At 36.6% G+C, this 14,179-nt stretch overlaps 2 protein-coding genes across 2 annotated transcripts; both read left to right on the top strand.

Annotated features, from left to right (window-relative positions):
* The first annotated feature begins 325 nt into the window (after window positions 1–325).
* On the top strand, window positions 326–1,348 carry LOC109155174. The gene has a single exon (XM_019302903.1). The coding sequence runs from the start codon at window positions 326–328 to the stop codon at window positions 1,346–1,348; it is 1,023 nt and encodes a 340-aa protein (XP_019158448.1).
* Window positions 1,349–4,077: 2,729 nt separating this feature from the next.
* Window positions 4,078–5,418, top strand: LOC109155175. The gene has a single exon (XM_019302904.1). It carries the CDS (start codon window positions 4,078–4,080, stop codon window positions 5,416–5,418), a length of 1,341 nt encoding a protein of 446 aa, XP_019158449.1.
* Window positions 5,419–14,179: the final 8,761 nt, after the last annotated feature.

Consider the following 14,179-nt stretch of genomic DNA (forward strand, 5'->3'; position numbering starts at 1 on the left):
CGAACCCCATCCTAATCAAAGTTGGCATAATTAGTACTATATTTTACTCTTATTAAATTATAAATAAATAATAATTTAGTAGCTCCAACAAAAAATAATACATATGTATTTCTTTAATTTAGAATTATGTGTCTACAATGTCGTTATTCAAAAAAATTATTCATTATCAACAAATTAACTAAGAGAAATAATCTTTCCCTCTACGTTAGGGATTCTCTTTCTCTCCCGTAACTAGGGTTTCGTTAACAAAGAGTTTCCGACGGGGGCTCACGCACGAGCAACACGATCGGCAGGCTTCTCCGTCACACGTTCGGCAGGCTTCTACATGGCGGACATGGCAGCGGCTGAGGCTGAGATAGCGGGGCTATCGAGCAGATGGGCAGATATCGTGTTGGAAGACGAGGACGCCGGTGTTGAGGCGCCGGCGGTCGACAATGGTGCAGCAGCGGTCGCAGACTCTTGGGTGGTGGTCGGCCGGTTTCTGACTCAACGATTGATCAAGGTTGAGTATATGCGACAGGTTATGGCCTCGGCATGGAAACCGGTAAGTGGTGTGCATATCACGGAGCTCCAACCGAATCTTTTTCAATTTGTATTCCATCACATAACGGATGTCCGAAGGGTTATGGATGAGGGACCGTGGTCCTTTGAGAATTGTACGCTGCTGTGTAAGGAGGTGAAGGATGGTCAGTTGCCGGAGGATATGGTGCTTGATAATGTGGATTTATGGGTGCAGGTGTACAACCTGCCGGTTGGTTATAATACGGTACCGGTACTTGAACAGACAGTGAATTTTCTGGGGAAATTCTTAAAGATCGATGAAAGACAGATGAAGGGGCCGCTCAAAGCTTTCTACCGAGTTAGGGTTTGTATGCCTGTGGATAAGCCCCTGAAAAGGAGGATGAAATTGATTCGCCGGGACAAGTCTTGGGGGTGGGTGAATTTCAAATACGAGAGACTACATACTTTTTGCTTTTTCTGTGGACTTTTGGGGCACTCGGAAAAGTTCTGCTTGAAAGCTAGAAACTCGACTTTGACTGCTAAACAATATCCTTATGGTGTGTGGATGCGAGCTGGTCAGACAAGAGGACCACGGCTAGTCGGTGAATCATGGCTACTAACCGACGATGATCCACCGATCCGCCTGGAACCCGTGAGGGAGGCGCCGGAAAACCCGGTAGTAACGGAACAAGGCCGAACGGAGGAGGAGGAGGAGGGGGTAACGGCGTTGGCTAAGCGTTGCAGGCAGGATAGTAGACAACTGACAGATACGGATATTAAAATGGCAGATAGCTCAAAAAACTTGCATCAGGCGGGCTCTGGTTCCCAGACCCGCCCACAACAATGAGTACTCTGAGTTAGAACTGTCGTGGCTTGGGCAATCCACGGACAGTTCATGCAGTTGTGGACATGGTGTCCAAGAAGAAGCCTGATTTTGTATTTTTGATGGAAACGAAAGTAGCACGAATACATGCAGAACGAGTTCGCGTTAAGATTGGTTATGAGGGTCTTTTTTATGTTAATAATACAGGCCGTAGTGGTGGTTTGGCATTGCTTTGGAGGAAGAATAATACTGTAAGATTACTGGGTTACTCGAAGACGCACATTGATGTGGAGGTGAGTATAAGTGGTTTTCCGAACTGGAGAATGACTTGTTACTACGGCTATCCAGAACGTACACGGAGGACTGAGTCATGGGATCTAATGAAACAGTTGGCAACACAATCTGAGCTACCCTGGGTTGTGATTGGCGACTTTAATGATCTCCTGTATCAGTATGAGAAGAGAGGAGGAAATCCACACCCGAACAGTCTCTTACGCGGCTTTGGAGAGACTATTGATCAGTGTGGTTTGGCACAGTTACCAATGAGTGGTAATCAGTTCACATGGCAAACGGGCAAAGGCACTCCTGGATGGGTTCAGGAAAAACTAGATAAGGTACTAGTCACTAACCGCTGGAGGGATATTGTAAATGGGGTCACAGTTGCAAATCAATGGACTAGACGGTCAGATCACTCAGTTATTTTCATGGGGATTCGACAATATGGGAATAGGAGGGGTGGGGGCCGAAGGTTTCGTTTTGAGATGGCATGGCTCTATGATGAGGGATGTAGAGCGGTAGTTGCTGAGTCATGGGAGGAAGGAAGGAATAGGGGAGCACAAGGCTGTATTGCACATTGTGGAAACCGGTTAACCCGATGGGGGGGAGACCGTTACCATAAGTTTGGGGAAAAGATTGAGCAACTCCGGAGGAGGCAAGATCAACTCAAGGGATGTACTGATCATGCATCCCTGGATGAGTATAACCGCCTGGAAATGGACCTATGCCGAGTGGAGATGCAGGAGGATGCGTACTGGAAGCAGAGGGCCAAACAGCACTGGCTCAAGGATGCGGATGCCAACACGAAATTTTATCACAGGTATGCCTCGAACCGAAGGAATAAGAATACTTTAATTAAAATTATGAATAGTCGTGGTGAATGGGTGGAAGGAGATGATATGGTGGGTGTAGTTCTGGATTATTTTAAACGCATTTTTACAACTAATAATCCCATAAGCGGAGATCTGATCTATAACAATGTTACGCCACGAGTCACTCAAGCACAGAATGAGGTATTAATGCGGCCCTTTGAGATTGGTGAGGTGAAAGATGCTCTATTTGAAATGTATCTTGATAAGGCACCAGGGCCGGATGGGATGAACCCGGGTTTTTATCAAAGTTTTTGGGATATTGTGGGGGGTGATATCTCGACTTTTGTTGTAAACTGCCTGAATGCAAGCTCGTTGCCACCTGGTTTGAATAATACCGATGTTGTATTAATTCCTAAGAAAGATGTCCCTGAACAGGTCACTGATTTGAGACCAATAGCGCTTAGTAATGTCGTTTATAGAATTATGGCCAAAATGATAACCCGGAGGATGAAACCCCTAATGGATAGTATTATATCTGAATCCCAGAGTGTTTTTATACCAGGCAGGTTGATAACGGATAATATTTTGATTGCCTCGGAGGTCGGCCATTATTTGAACAGGAAACAGTGTGGAGTGGTTGGTTGGGGTGCCTTAAAACTAAATATGGCGAAAGCTTATGATCGGATGGAATGGCCTTTTTTGAAAGGTATGATGATGGCCCTCGGATTTAATAATAGGTGGATTGATCTTATTATGACGTGTGTTACGACGGTATCCTATAATTTCCTGGTGAATGGGACACGGAGTGACTCACTAATACCAACCAGGGGTTTAAGACAGGGGGATCCATTATCTCCGTACCTGTTTATAATTTGTGCTGAAGGACTCTCTATGTTGTTACAACAAGCACAAGGAAGAGGTTTAATACATGGATGTAGAGTAGCAAGGGGTGCTCCGCCTATCTCCCATCTTTTCTTTGCTGATGATAGCTTATTATTTTTTAAAGCAACTGTGCAGGAGGCAAATGAAATTAAAGGATGTTTGGCTCTATATGAAAGTCTGTCTGGGCAAGCTGTTAATTACCATAAATCCAGTATATGCTATAGTAAGAATACAACAGAGGAGGTCAAGGAAAATGTGGCACAAGTTTTGGGTGTGGTTCAGGCTCCTAACTTTGGGAAGTATCTTGGATTGCCATCATTCATTGGAAGAAATAAGAAAGCCGCATTTGCTTATATAGAGGACAAGATCAGACAGAGAATAGGATCTTGGAACAAGAAACTATTATCGCAGGCAGGAAAAGAAATCTTATTGAAAAGTGTGGCTCAGGCTATGCCTACCTTCTCAATGAGTGTTTTCTTTTTGCCTACTAATATCTGTATGGCTATTGAGCGGTTGATGAATAGATATTGGTGGGGCTCAGGGACGGACCAGAGAATCCATTGGAAAGTCTAGGATAAGTTATGTATTCCAAAGAAGTATGGTGGATTGGTTTTTAAAGACCTAAGAGCTTTCAATGTGGCACTATTGGGAAAGCAAGCTTGGAGGCTATTGACCAATACAGACTCTTTGGTTTCTAAAGTTTATAAGGCCAGATATTATCCTAACCAACCTTTTACTGATGCGATTCTAGGAAACAATCCAAGTCACTGTTGGCGGAGCATTATGACGGCTAAGAGTTTAATTTGTAGTGGGGTGAGAAGACGAATTGGGAACGGAGATTCTACCTTTGTGTGGGGACACCCGTGGTTGCAAGATGAAGATGACCCCATGATCCAGACAGAAATGCCATCCCAACTGAGTAATGCCAGAGTAATCAATTTAATTAACCAAGATACAGGCACTTGGGATTATGATTTACTTACTGATATTTTTGAGCCCGGTGATGTGAGTAGGATTCTAAAAATACCAGTCTCCCCAAGCTATGATGACATGTGGTATTGGCATGGGGACCCCAAGGGCAATTACACGGTTAATCATGGGTATAGATGTATGGTGGGGAACTATGAAAATATTGCAAATGTGGGATTTGCAAAATGGCTCACATTGTGGAAACAGAAAATACCACCCAAATGGAAAACCTTACTATGGAGGGCTTTGAGTGATATTCTTCCTACTACCCAAAACTTGCTTATAAAAAGAGTGGAGATTGATCCGGTGTGTGCCATGTGTGGAGTTGCAAATGAAGATATTATGCATACATTGGTTTCGTGTGACTATACAAAGACCATTTGGGCACTATCTAACCTTCCATCTACAAATATTGTGACAAATATTTTTTATGAATGGTTTAGTGAAATATTAAATATTCTAGATTCTGATGGTATTGCCTACGCAGCTGCAATTATTTATCATGTATGGAGAGCTCGGAATGGTGCGGTTTGGGATGCATGTTTGCCCAGACCACGACGAGTGCTCGCCGCGGCCCAGGCCGAAATTACAGCATGGCGTCGGGCCCATGCACTGAGAGGGGACCCGAGTCCCGCGACACCCAGCGCCTTAGCGCAACCCACTGCCCACGGAGCCGGACCCAACCACACTCCGACGCAACCACCACCATCCAAGTGCTGTGTCGATGCTGGATATCGACACACGGACAACACAGCAACGATAGGAGTGGTAATACTAGAACCGGGTGGTCAATTTATCTCAGCATACTCCGCACCTTTGCCACATTGTTTTTCACCACTCATGGCGGAGGCCTATGCTTTTAAGGAGGCTCTTTCTTGGCTACGCGAGCGTGGAGAGCAAAATATAGAGCTTTATACAGATTGCCAGGTACTGCAGTCTTACTTAACGACACCACAGCTGCTGACACGATCGTATGTTGGCTATGCAATTGATGGATGCAGGAATCATTTATCTACTTTTAATTATTGTCATGTTAGCTTCTTACCTAGATCGCAGAATATTTTAGCACATAGTTTAGCTACTACAGCTTTCCAGTATGACACAGTTATGTATTGGGATACTATCCCACCTGACGCTATTTCAGCTTATCTATGAATACAACCCATTGGTTGACCTTCAAAAAAAAACTAAGAGAAATAATTTCATTAGTTATATTGTCTTTATTTTTTTCAATATAAAATTTCTTTAAATTCAAATTCATCAATTGATTATATTCGCTACATTGTCTCTACAATGTCTTTATTTAAAAAAAATATTCATTATCAATAAATTAATTAAGAGAAATAATTTTATTAGTTATATTATCTTTACATTCAAATTCATCAATTGATTATATTCACTACATTGTCTATTATCTTTTTTGTGCACTATTTTTTAATTAAATATCAAAGTTATAATACAAAATAATGCTATATTTTCTTTTTACCAAGTATTTTATTAATACCATGAAAAAATTAAAAAAAATATAATTAATAAAGCCAATCATATTAACTACGAGATTTGTTGACAAAGAGAGTATTCATCCTCCCAAATACTCTGTCGGGTCGGAGTGTGGGGGGGCCCTTGGGGTTGGGGATTCAACCTTTATAAAGGGCAGTATTTGGGAGAAGTATTCAAATAATCAAATCACACAACAAATTGAAGTGAGAACTACCTCGCAATGTCCGTGTTTGACAATAATCAGTTGACAATCAAAAAAGATATTTGAAAAAATTAACTGTTTAGGTTAACATGTAAAATGACCTAAGGGTGTACATAATAATAAATATAATAATAATAATAATAATAATAATAATAATAATAATAATAATAATTGTTTTAAAAAATTAAAAAAATAAATAAAATATATAATTAAGCCAATCATATTAACTACTTGGAGGATTTATTGACAAAAAAGAGTATTCAAATCACACATCAAATTGAAGTGGGAAACTACCTCGCAATGTCCTTGTTTGGCAATCAGCAGTTAGCTCTTCAATATTAGTATATATTTAATATTTTATGCCCTAATTTTTATTTGATCTTCCTTATATCTCGTATTTGGTTTCAACCATACCAAATAAAATTATAATATTCACAATTATAATCAATCTTGACTATATTATCTTGCATTTGTTAAATTAGAATTACCTATTTAAATACGCAAATTAAACATTCAATTATCTAAGCATGAACAATTCCAATATAATTTTACCTTAATATACTTTAATGTTTTTATTTAGAAAAAAAAAAAACATTGGGCATTATCCCAATCGCGCAATGCGCGTAAAAAACTAGTGGGAAGTATAAAGTACACAATAAATACAAGTTATTATACTAACAGAATTTTTATTCATTTTAAAACTAAATTAGTAATATTGTACTGTCTTTAATTAAATTTGTTAGATGGTTAGATATACAACGGTAAAAATTATACATTTAATTTAGAATTTTTTTATGGGACCGTATTTTAAAAAGAAAAAATTATTTATTAGAATGTTTCTATCGGTGAAAACTAGAAAGACTGCAAGCAGACAATTTTTGTCGGCAAAACACTTTGCCAGCAAATAACCAGTCTCTGCAGTCAAATAAAGAGTTAATTCGATCGGAGGTCTCTTCTTTTTTGTGCAATTTTAAATTTAATCTCAGATTATCGCTTTTTGTCATTTTACATTTTAAATTATCTTTTTTTAGATACTTTTAGTTTTTCTTGTAGTTTTTTTATTTTTTTATTTTTTTATTTTTTTTTTAGTAAGGGAATTTTCATCTCTTCATACTTTTCTTAAGTTATTTTTTCGGTTTCAACTAGTTAAATATACTTTTTAGGACTTTAATAAAAATTTATTGAAAAATATGGTTACTAAAAATCAGAGGTTACCTAAAGTTCTAAACCAATTAAACTGGTTTAAACCGGAAAAATAACCAAAAAAAAATAAAGAGACAAAAATGCCCTTACTAAAAATAGAAAAAATCATAAGGACTAAAATTGTCCAAAAACAATAGTCTGGGGTGTAAAATGACAAAAACGATAGTCTGGGACTAAATTTAGAATTACCACCAAAGACAAGGGACATCCGGTGTAATTTACTCGTCAAATAAATTTTGCATTAAAAAAAAAAAAAAAAAAAAGAAGCTAAACCCAAAAATCCCAAGAAGAGATACTCATACTTCACAATAATTTTAATGGATTGATTAGATTAAATGGAATTAATTCAAATTATTAAAATACTGATTTATAAAAAATAATATAAGATAAAATTAACATAGTATACATAATACAAATATTAAATTGGGATTAATCACTGTGTCTCACAGTGAAAACCTGGGTATACCCAAAAAAAAAAAATACAAACATCAAATTAGTATCCAGAGGTTCAACATCTCTTTACCACATATTTTGTAGGTATTACCTATACGGCTATACTGTCGTTTTATGTAATTTTTAACTTTTTAAATTTTTTTTCTTGTATACCCAAAAAAAGAATACTAATATTTTGGCATTAAAAGAATATTCTTATTTATTTTTTATTAAATTAAATATTAAAAGGAAAATACTATTTAATTACGTTACTAAAATCACTACATAATATAATATTCACTTCCATAAAGAGAAAAAAAAAAAAAAAAAAAAAAACGAATTTCTTAAGTTTGACTGAGTATTCGTAAATTGACAAATCCTTTTGTGAATTAATAAATAAACCATGTGAATCAAATAAAAACTTAATATAATAATGATATATCACTTAATGAAAATTATTATATAATAATTTTTGTAAGAGGTATTGTAGCATTACTAATATTGAAAATGAAGGATGATGTGTTACTAAATTAAATTTATAATTGTTAATGAAGCATAATAAAACAAAGGCCATGGCTTAATCATTGTGAATATCTCATAACATGAATATAATAATGCAATATGCTCTACACATGCATTTAAGTTGTCATAACATGTGGGGAAAAGAATACATAATTTATTCAAGCTGGATTGTTTATATTTAAAATTTTTTTATATATCAATTCAGAAAGTTTATGTTGGCTACCATATTATAACTTTTTTTATGAAAAGAACATGTGATTATGAAAGTAATATCTGTATGTATCAAATTTTATATCATTTGATAAAATTTTATTTAATTAATTTGTAGTGGCACATTTAATTATGAGTAATCCATATATATGTCGCTTAGCTTAATCTTCCTATATTTCAAATGGTATAAATTTTGATATAAAATATTTGATAGAATTAATAGTTTCATATTTAAAGTTTATAATTATACTAGTTTTACACGCGCATTACGCGACAGATTTAATGACAATGTTTGTATTTAAATAAGTAATTCAAAGTATATTAATGTGTTGAAGCCCTAGGTCCTTTTAAGAATGGGACCATTAGGTATCAGAGCCTAAGTTTTCTAGGCTATCTTCTTTCTAAAAATTTCTAAAAGCACAATTTTTTTCCGACAATACGAGGCTGCCCATCTCGTTCCGACGTACTTCCGACCATTGTTCAAAGAAACTAACACCACAGCCGTACTCGGTACCTTGTCGCGAGTCTTCACCGAAAAACCCATCATCGTCCACCGCTGCACGTGCCACCACCGTCGTCGAAAGTTGCAATTGTTTTCCGGTCAGATCTCTCTCCTCAAGTCTCCGTTCAAGGTGTCTATGCCTCCATTGGATTTGCCTTGAGGAGATGCACCTAGTAGTGCTTTTAGATCCTCCGTCGGTCTCTTGTCGCCGGTCAATGCCGATCAACGACCAGTCAACACCGGTCAACTTCTCCGGTTAACAGTCAACGTTGGTCAACCATCCCTTGAGGTAGATTTTCTTGTCCTTTTGAATAATATTATGGCTTCATTTCTCACCATTGGTACCTCTTCTCTGTTGTGTCTCTCTCAAGCTAGTAATACAAGCACTTGGATTCTAGACACAGGTGCCTCAGATCATATTTCAGGTAACCTATCTGTAACACCCCACTTTTCTATAAACTAAATCTCAAATACTTAACTTAATAAGATAAGTTAAACAAGATTTAAAGAAAGATTCAATAACTTAATTCAACCAAAACCATCCAACAGGTGTTACCGCCATAGTCACCGCTAGCGGTGACTGCACAGGCTAAAAAGGGTAAACTAATCAAAGTCAAACTTCATCAATTAACAACCTTAAAACTTGGGGAACAAACCCCGATGTCCAAACACTACAAAAGATCAATCTAAGTAACTAACATCAATCAACTAGGTAGAATCTAAATCTAGAAACTACCGCTACAACTACGCACTAATCTATCTCGTGCGCTCTCAAACACTGGGCCCACCTGAAAGGGGTTATAAAAACAAGCAAATAGAAAACAACCCGTTAGCACGAAAGCTAAGTATAAAGCCACTCAACCCTGTAATGTACTATAGATATACTTTTGAAAAACATTTTGCAAGCACACTTAATCTCAAATACTTTTGAAATTACTTATACAACAATATCATAACATGCTCATATGCAACTCTATATGCTCACAACATATTCATCATATAAATATACTTTCTCAAGTACTAAACTCAAACACGTATCTCATGCTTCAACAAATACCTCTAAACATAGCTCAAATATGACTCATGCTCAACTGATAGATAAAAGATACTAAATAACTCAACAAGCAATCTCATACTGACAATCGGTAGCCAACTTTAGTTAATTAAGCTTTACTTCCAATCACGCTAATAGATAAAGAATTAACTAATACTTAACAAATAAGCTCATGTTTTCATGCCAACTCTTAAACAACAATAAAGCTTTACTTCTCAATATACTTTAATGCAAATCGTGCAAGTCACGCAATAAGATAATCATCATGCTTTATATGTATAGATATATATACTCTCGCTCTTATGTAAAAAGAAATATCTTTTTCGGTGGAGGTTTCTGTTGAGTCACATTGACTCGCTTTCTCTTCTTTCTCTTGAGTCTCTTGACTCGGTTTTCTGTTCTTTCACTTTCTTTCATTCTTACTTTCTGTTGAGTCACATTGACTCACTTTTCTCTTCTTTCTTTCTTTCTTTCTTACTTTCTTTTGAGTCACATTGACTCGATTTTCTCTTCTTTCACAATCTTTCTCATATTTCTCGTTTCTCTTCTTGTGCGAGTACTCCTGTAACACCCCACTTTTCTAAAACCTTATAAACAAGTACTTAACTTAAATAAGGAAACTTAACAATCATAATAAACTTGCTAATCATCATTTAAGGGGTGTCACCGCTACAATCACCATACACAGTGATTGCACATGCACAAAAAGGATCTAAACATTAAAAGCTTACTACTTTAAAATAAACTTGGGGAATGAAACCCCGGTGTCTAGCACCATCAGAACGAAAAGGGTCTACAACCATAGTCTCAAAATATCAATAACTGAACATAAGAGTTTAGACTAAAGATAGCAAACTAAGCTAAACTAGTCTAACTCGAGCACTCTCAAGAGCTGGGCCCACCTGAAAGGGGTTAACCAATAGATAATTAGAAAACACCCGTTAGCATGAAGCTAAGTATAACGCCACTCAACCCTGTAAAATACTACAATATATACTTTGGAAAATATTTGTTTCACATTCTCAAGTAAAGCATTCTCAACCACTTAGGCAATACTTTAACATAATTAACAGGGTTTCTATAGGCTTGCAACCTAAATTATCAAATAGGCATGCTTCCACATTTAACCACCTTATCATCAAGCTCATACTATCACATACTTAACTTATCAATAATCTCAACTCTATCTAACATCTCAATATCAATCTCATGCTAACACATAATCTCAACAAGCAATCTCGTGCTATTATATAATATAAAATCAATCTCATGCTATCATGCTCTCATCATGCAATCTAGTGCAATCATACTCAATATGCAATAACATGATGCTTTTAGAATAAGTATATATAGATATACAAGTATACTCTTTTCTCATGGAAATTTCTTAGAGTCACAATGACTTGCTTTCTTTCTCTTGAGTTGCTTGACTCGATTACTTTCTCTTGATTCTCTTGACTCAATTGCTTTTTCTTGAATCTCTTGACTCGATTGTTTCTCTGGAGTCTCTTGACACGATTGCTTTCTCTTGAGTCTCTTGACTCGATTGCTTTCTCTGACCATGAGCGAGGAAGGACCTCACCATAAGGTGGATGGACCTTTCTGGGCTCGGCATCTAGCTGGCCTAATACTCATCTCGCCCGTAGGACAACTCTCTTCGCCCTTTTCTTAAACTTTGTGGAATCAGGTATCGAACTTTCAGTGTGCACACCCCCTGACCAGGATTCCAAGCCTGGCAGGCAGTTTCCAACCAATAACTCGGGAATATCGACCTCGTTACTTCACCTCGGATAGCAATGATCATTTCTTTCTCAACTTTCTTTCTTTCCCTTTTCTTCCGAAAGGATCTAGTCCTAACGGGCCCCCAAAACATGGGTTTTCTCACTTATGTAGATAGCATATATATGTATATGTATATATATATCTTATGCAACCACTTACTTAAGCAAACTTATGCACGTATTTTCTCAACAATTTCTCAAATGCAACAAGATAATGACTTTCTAAAATAGATATGAGTTTTGAAAGTAATACTTAGGCTCACTTTGGCCACATATGCATCTTAAAACATGATATGCTCAAAATGCAATTTCACTATAACCAATATTCCAACTCTCTATTATAACACTGTGAACATGCTCTTAACTCATAATTTGGCAAAACTTCATTGGCAAACACTTAGCAAGTATCCCGCATGTACTTAAACTCAAAGTGCTCAGCATGAAAATATTTACTGTAATCACGCTCCTTAACATAACATTCTTGGCAATCATATCAACAAGTCAAAATAGACATTTATGCATGCTTTTCTAGCAAAACTTATCAAATATTGATCATGTATCATTATCTATCAATCATACAATTGTCATGGTTATCAAACAATTAGGCAAGAGTTAACACTTAACATTTTCATTCATTTCAACTTTCACAGACAACTTCTGTGAGCTTTTCCTTCACAAAAACTATCACAAAATGCTCATTTCTACTCCAAAATCAATGAAATCTAATTCTAAATGTGCGTCGTGACGACCCTGAGGATCCGAAACGCAAGGGCCCACGAGTCCCGGTTCAAATTGTAACACCCCACTTTTCTAACTCTTAATTATAACTCTAAACAGTCATTAACAACACTAAGCAGCGGAAAACTAAAAGATAAATAGTGAGAGTGTCACCGCCACAACCACCATTCTGTGGTGATTGCATAGGCTAAAGGGTTAAAACTAGAAATAAAGTAAAAGTCGGGCATCCATCATAAAACTAAAAACATAAGGGGGAAATACGTCACCCCAAATAGTCTACATCAATCCTCAAAACATAACGTCAAAAGACTAAAATCCATACATATCATCAGTGGTACTAGAGTTTAGATATCTCTATCTACGAGACTAATCTAACTCGACTTCTTCACACTATGAGCCCACCTGAAAGGGGTTTTGCAAGCAACACATAGACAAATAGGAAAACACCCGTTAGCACGAGGCTAAGTATAACCACACTCAACCCTATAAAGCATTCTAGCATTTACTTTGAAAACATTTGATTTCTTTATCAGGAATAAGCTCATCTCAAATCATCTTTAGATTTATCACACCCTTTCTAGATGCTTGCACCCTATAATATCAGCTGGCATGCTCATATATGTATAAGACTGTTCACATAGATTCGTCAACATATAAGCTTCTCAAATAACTTAACAAGCAATTTATGCTTGCGGATAGGATCATGCTAAAAGACCATATAACAGGTGTTCACATGCTTTCACATTCTTAACACATACTTGATAAGTAGAGCTTCTAGTACAACAAGATAATCATGCTCAAAGGAATACCTTAAGTCAAACTTCTCGTTATAAAATCTCATACGGAACTCTACTCGCATGCAAACTCATGCAACAATATAATCATACTCTTATGAAATCTAGTGCAATAATATACTCATACTCATATGCAATCTCGTGCAACAATATAATCATACTCTTATGCAATATAGTGCAATTCATATGCAATCTCGTGCAACATTATAATCATACTTTTATGCAATCTAGTGCAATAATATACTCATGCTCATATGCAATCTCATGCAACATTATAATCATACTTTTATGCAATCTAGTGCAATAATATACTCATACTCATACACTCTTTTATAAAACAGAGTACTTTCTGTGGAGGTCTTTTTCTTACTATCCTGAGTCTATATTGACTCTCTTTCTTTCTCTTGAGTCTTTATTGACTCTCTTTCTTGAGTCTCTGTTGACTCTCTTTCTTTCTCTTATACTCGTAGATGACTTAGGGTTTCACAGAAGTGTCAATTACCACATTGGGAACGGCATAAATCCGACCCAATATCTCCTACCGTCTACGGAACCAATCTCGTGGTTCAAACTCTGTGGAATCAGGTATCGAACTATTAGTGTGCACACCCCCTAACCAGGATTGCAAGCTTGGTGGGAAGTTTCCAACCTCGTAACGTGGGAATACGCCGCGTTACATATACTGGGACCGCAATGTCCATAAATATCACCCGAGAAGACATAGTCCAAACGGTATCCTCCAAAATCTCACCGATATAGATACTACATATATATATATATCTCATGCATTTAACAATTATACTACTGCTCAATGCATCAAAGAATGATATGCCACATGCTTATGGTTTTTGAAAGTATTCTTGCGATAACGTTGGCCCCTTATGCATTTTTTAAATATGACACATGTGAAATGCCAAATGCTCTATATCATGCTTCTAAATCATGTATAAACTAACATGGAGTACTCAAGAATATAAT

This window comes from Ipomoea nil, unplaced genomic scaffold (genome assembly GCF_001879475.1).
Source record: "Ipomoea nil cultivar Tokyo-kokei standard unplaced genomic scaffold, Asagao_1.1 scaffold2694, whole genome shotgun sequence".
In the NCBI taxonomy this organism is placed as follows: Eukaryota; Viridiplantae; Streptophyta; class Magnoliopsida; order Solanales; family Convolvulaceae; genus Ipomoea; species Ipomoea nil.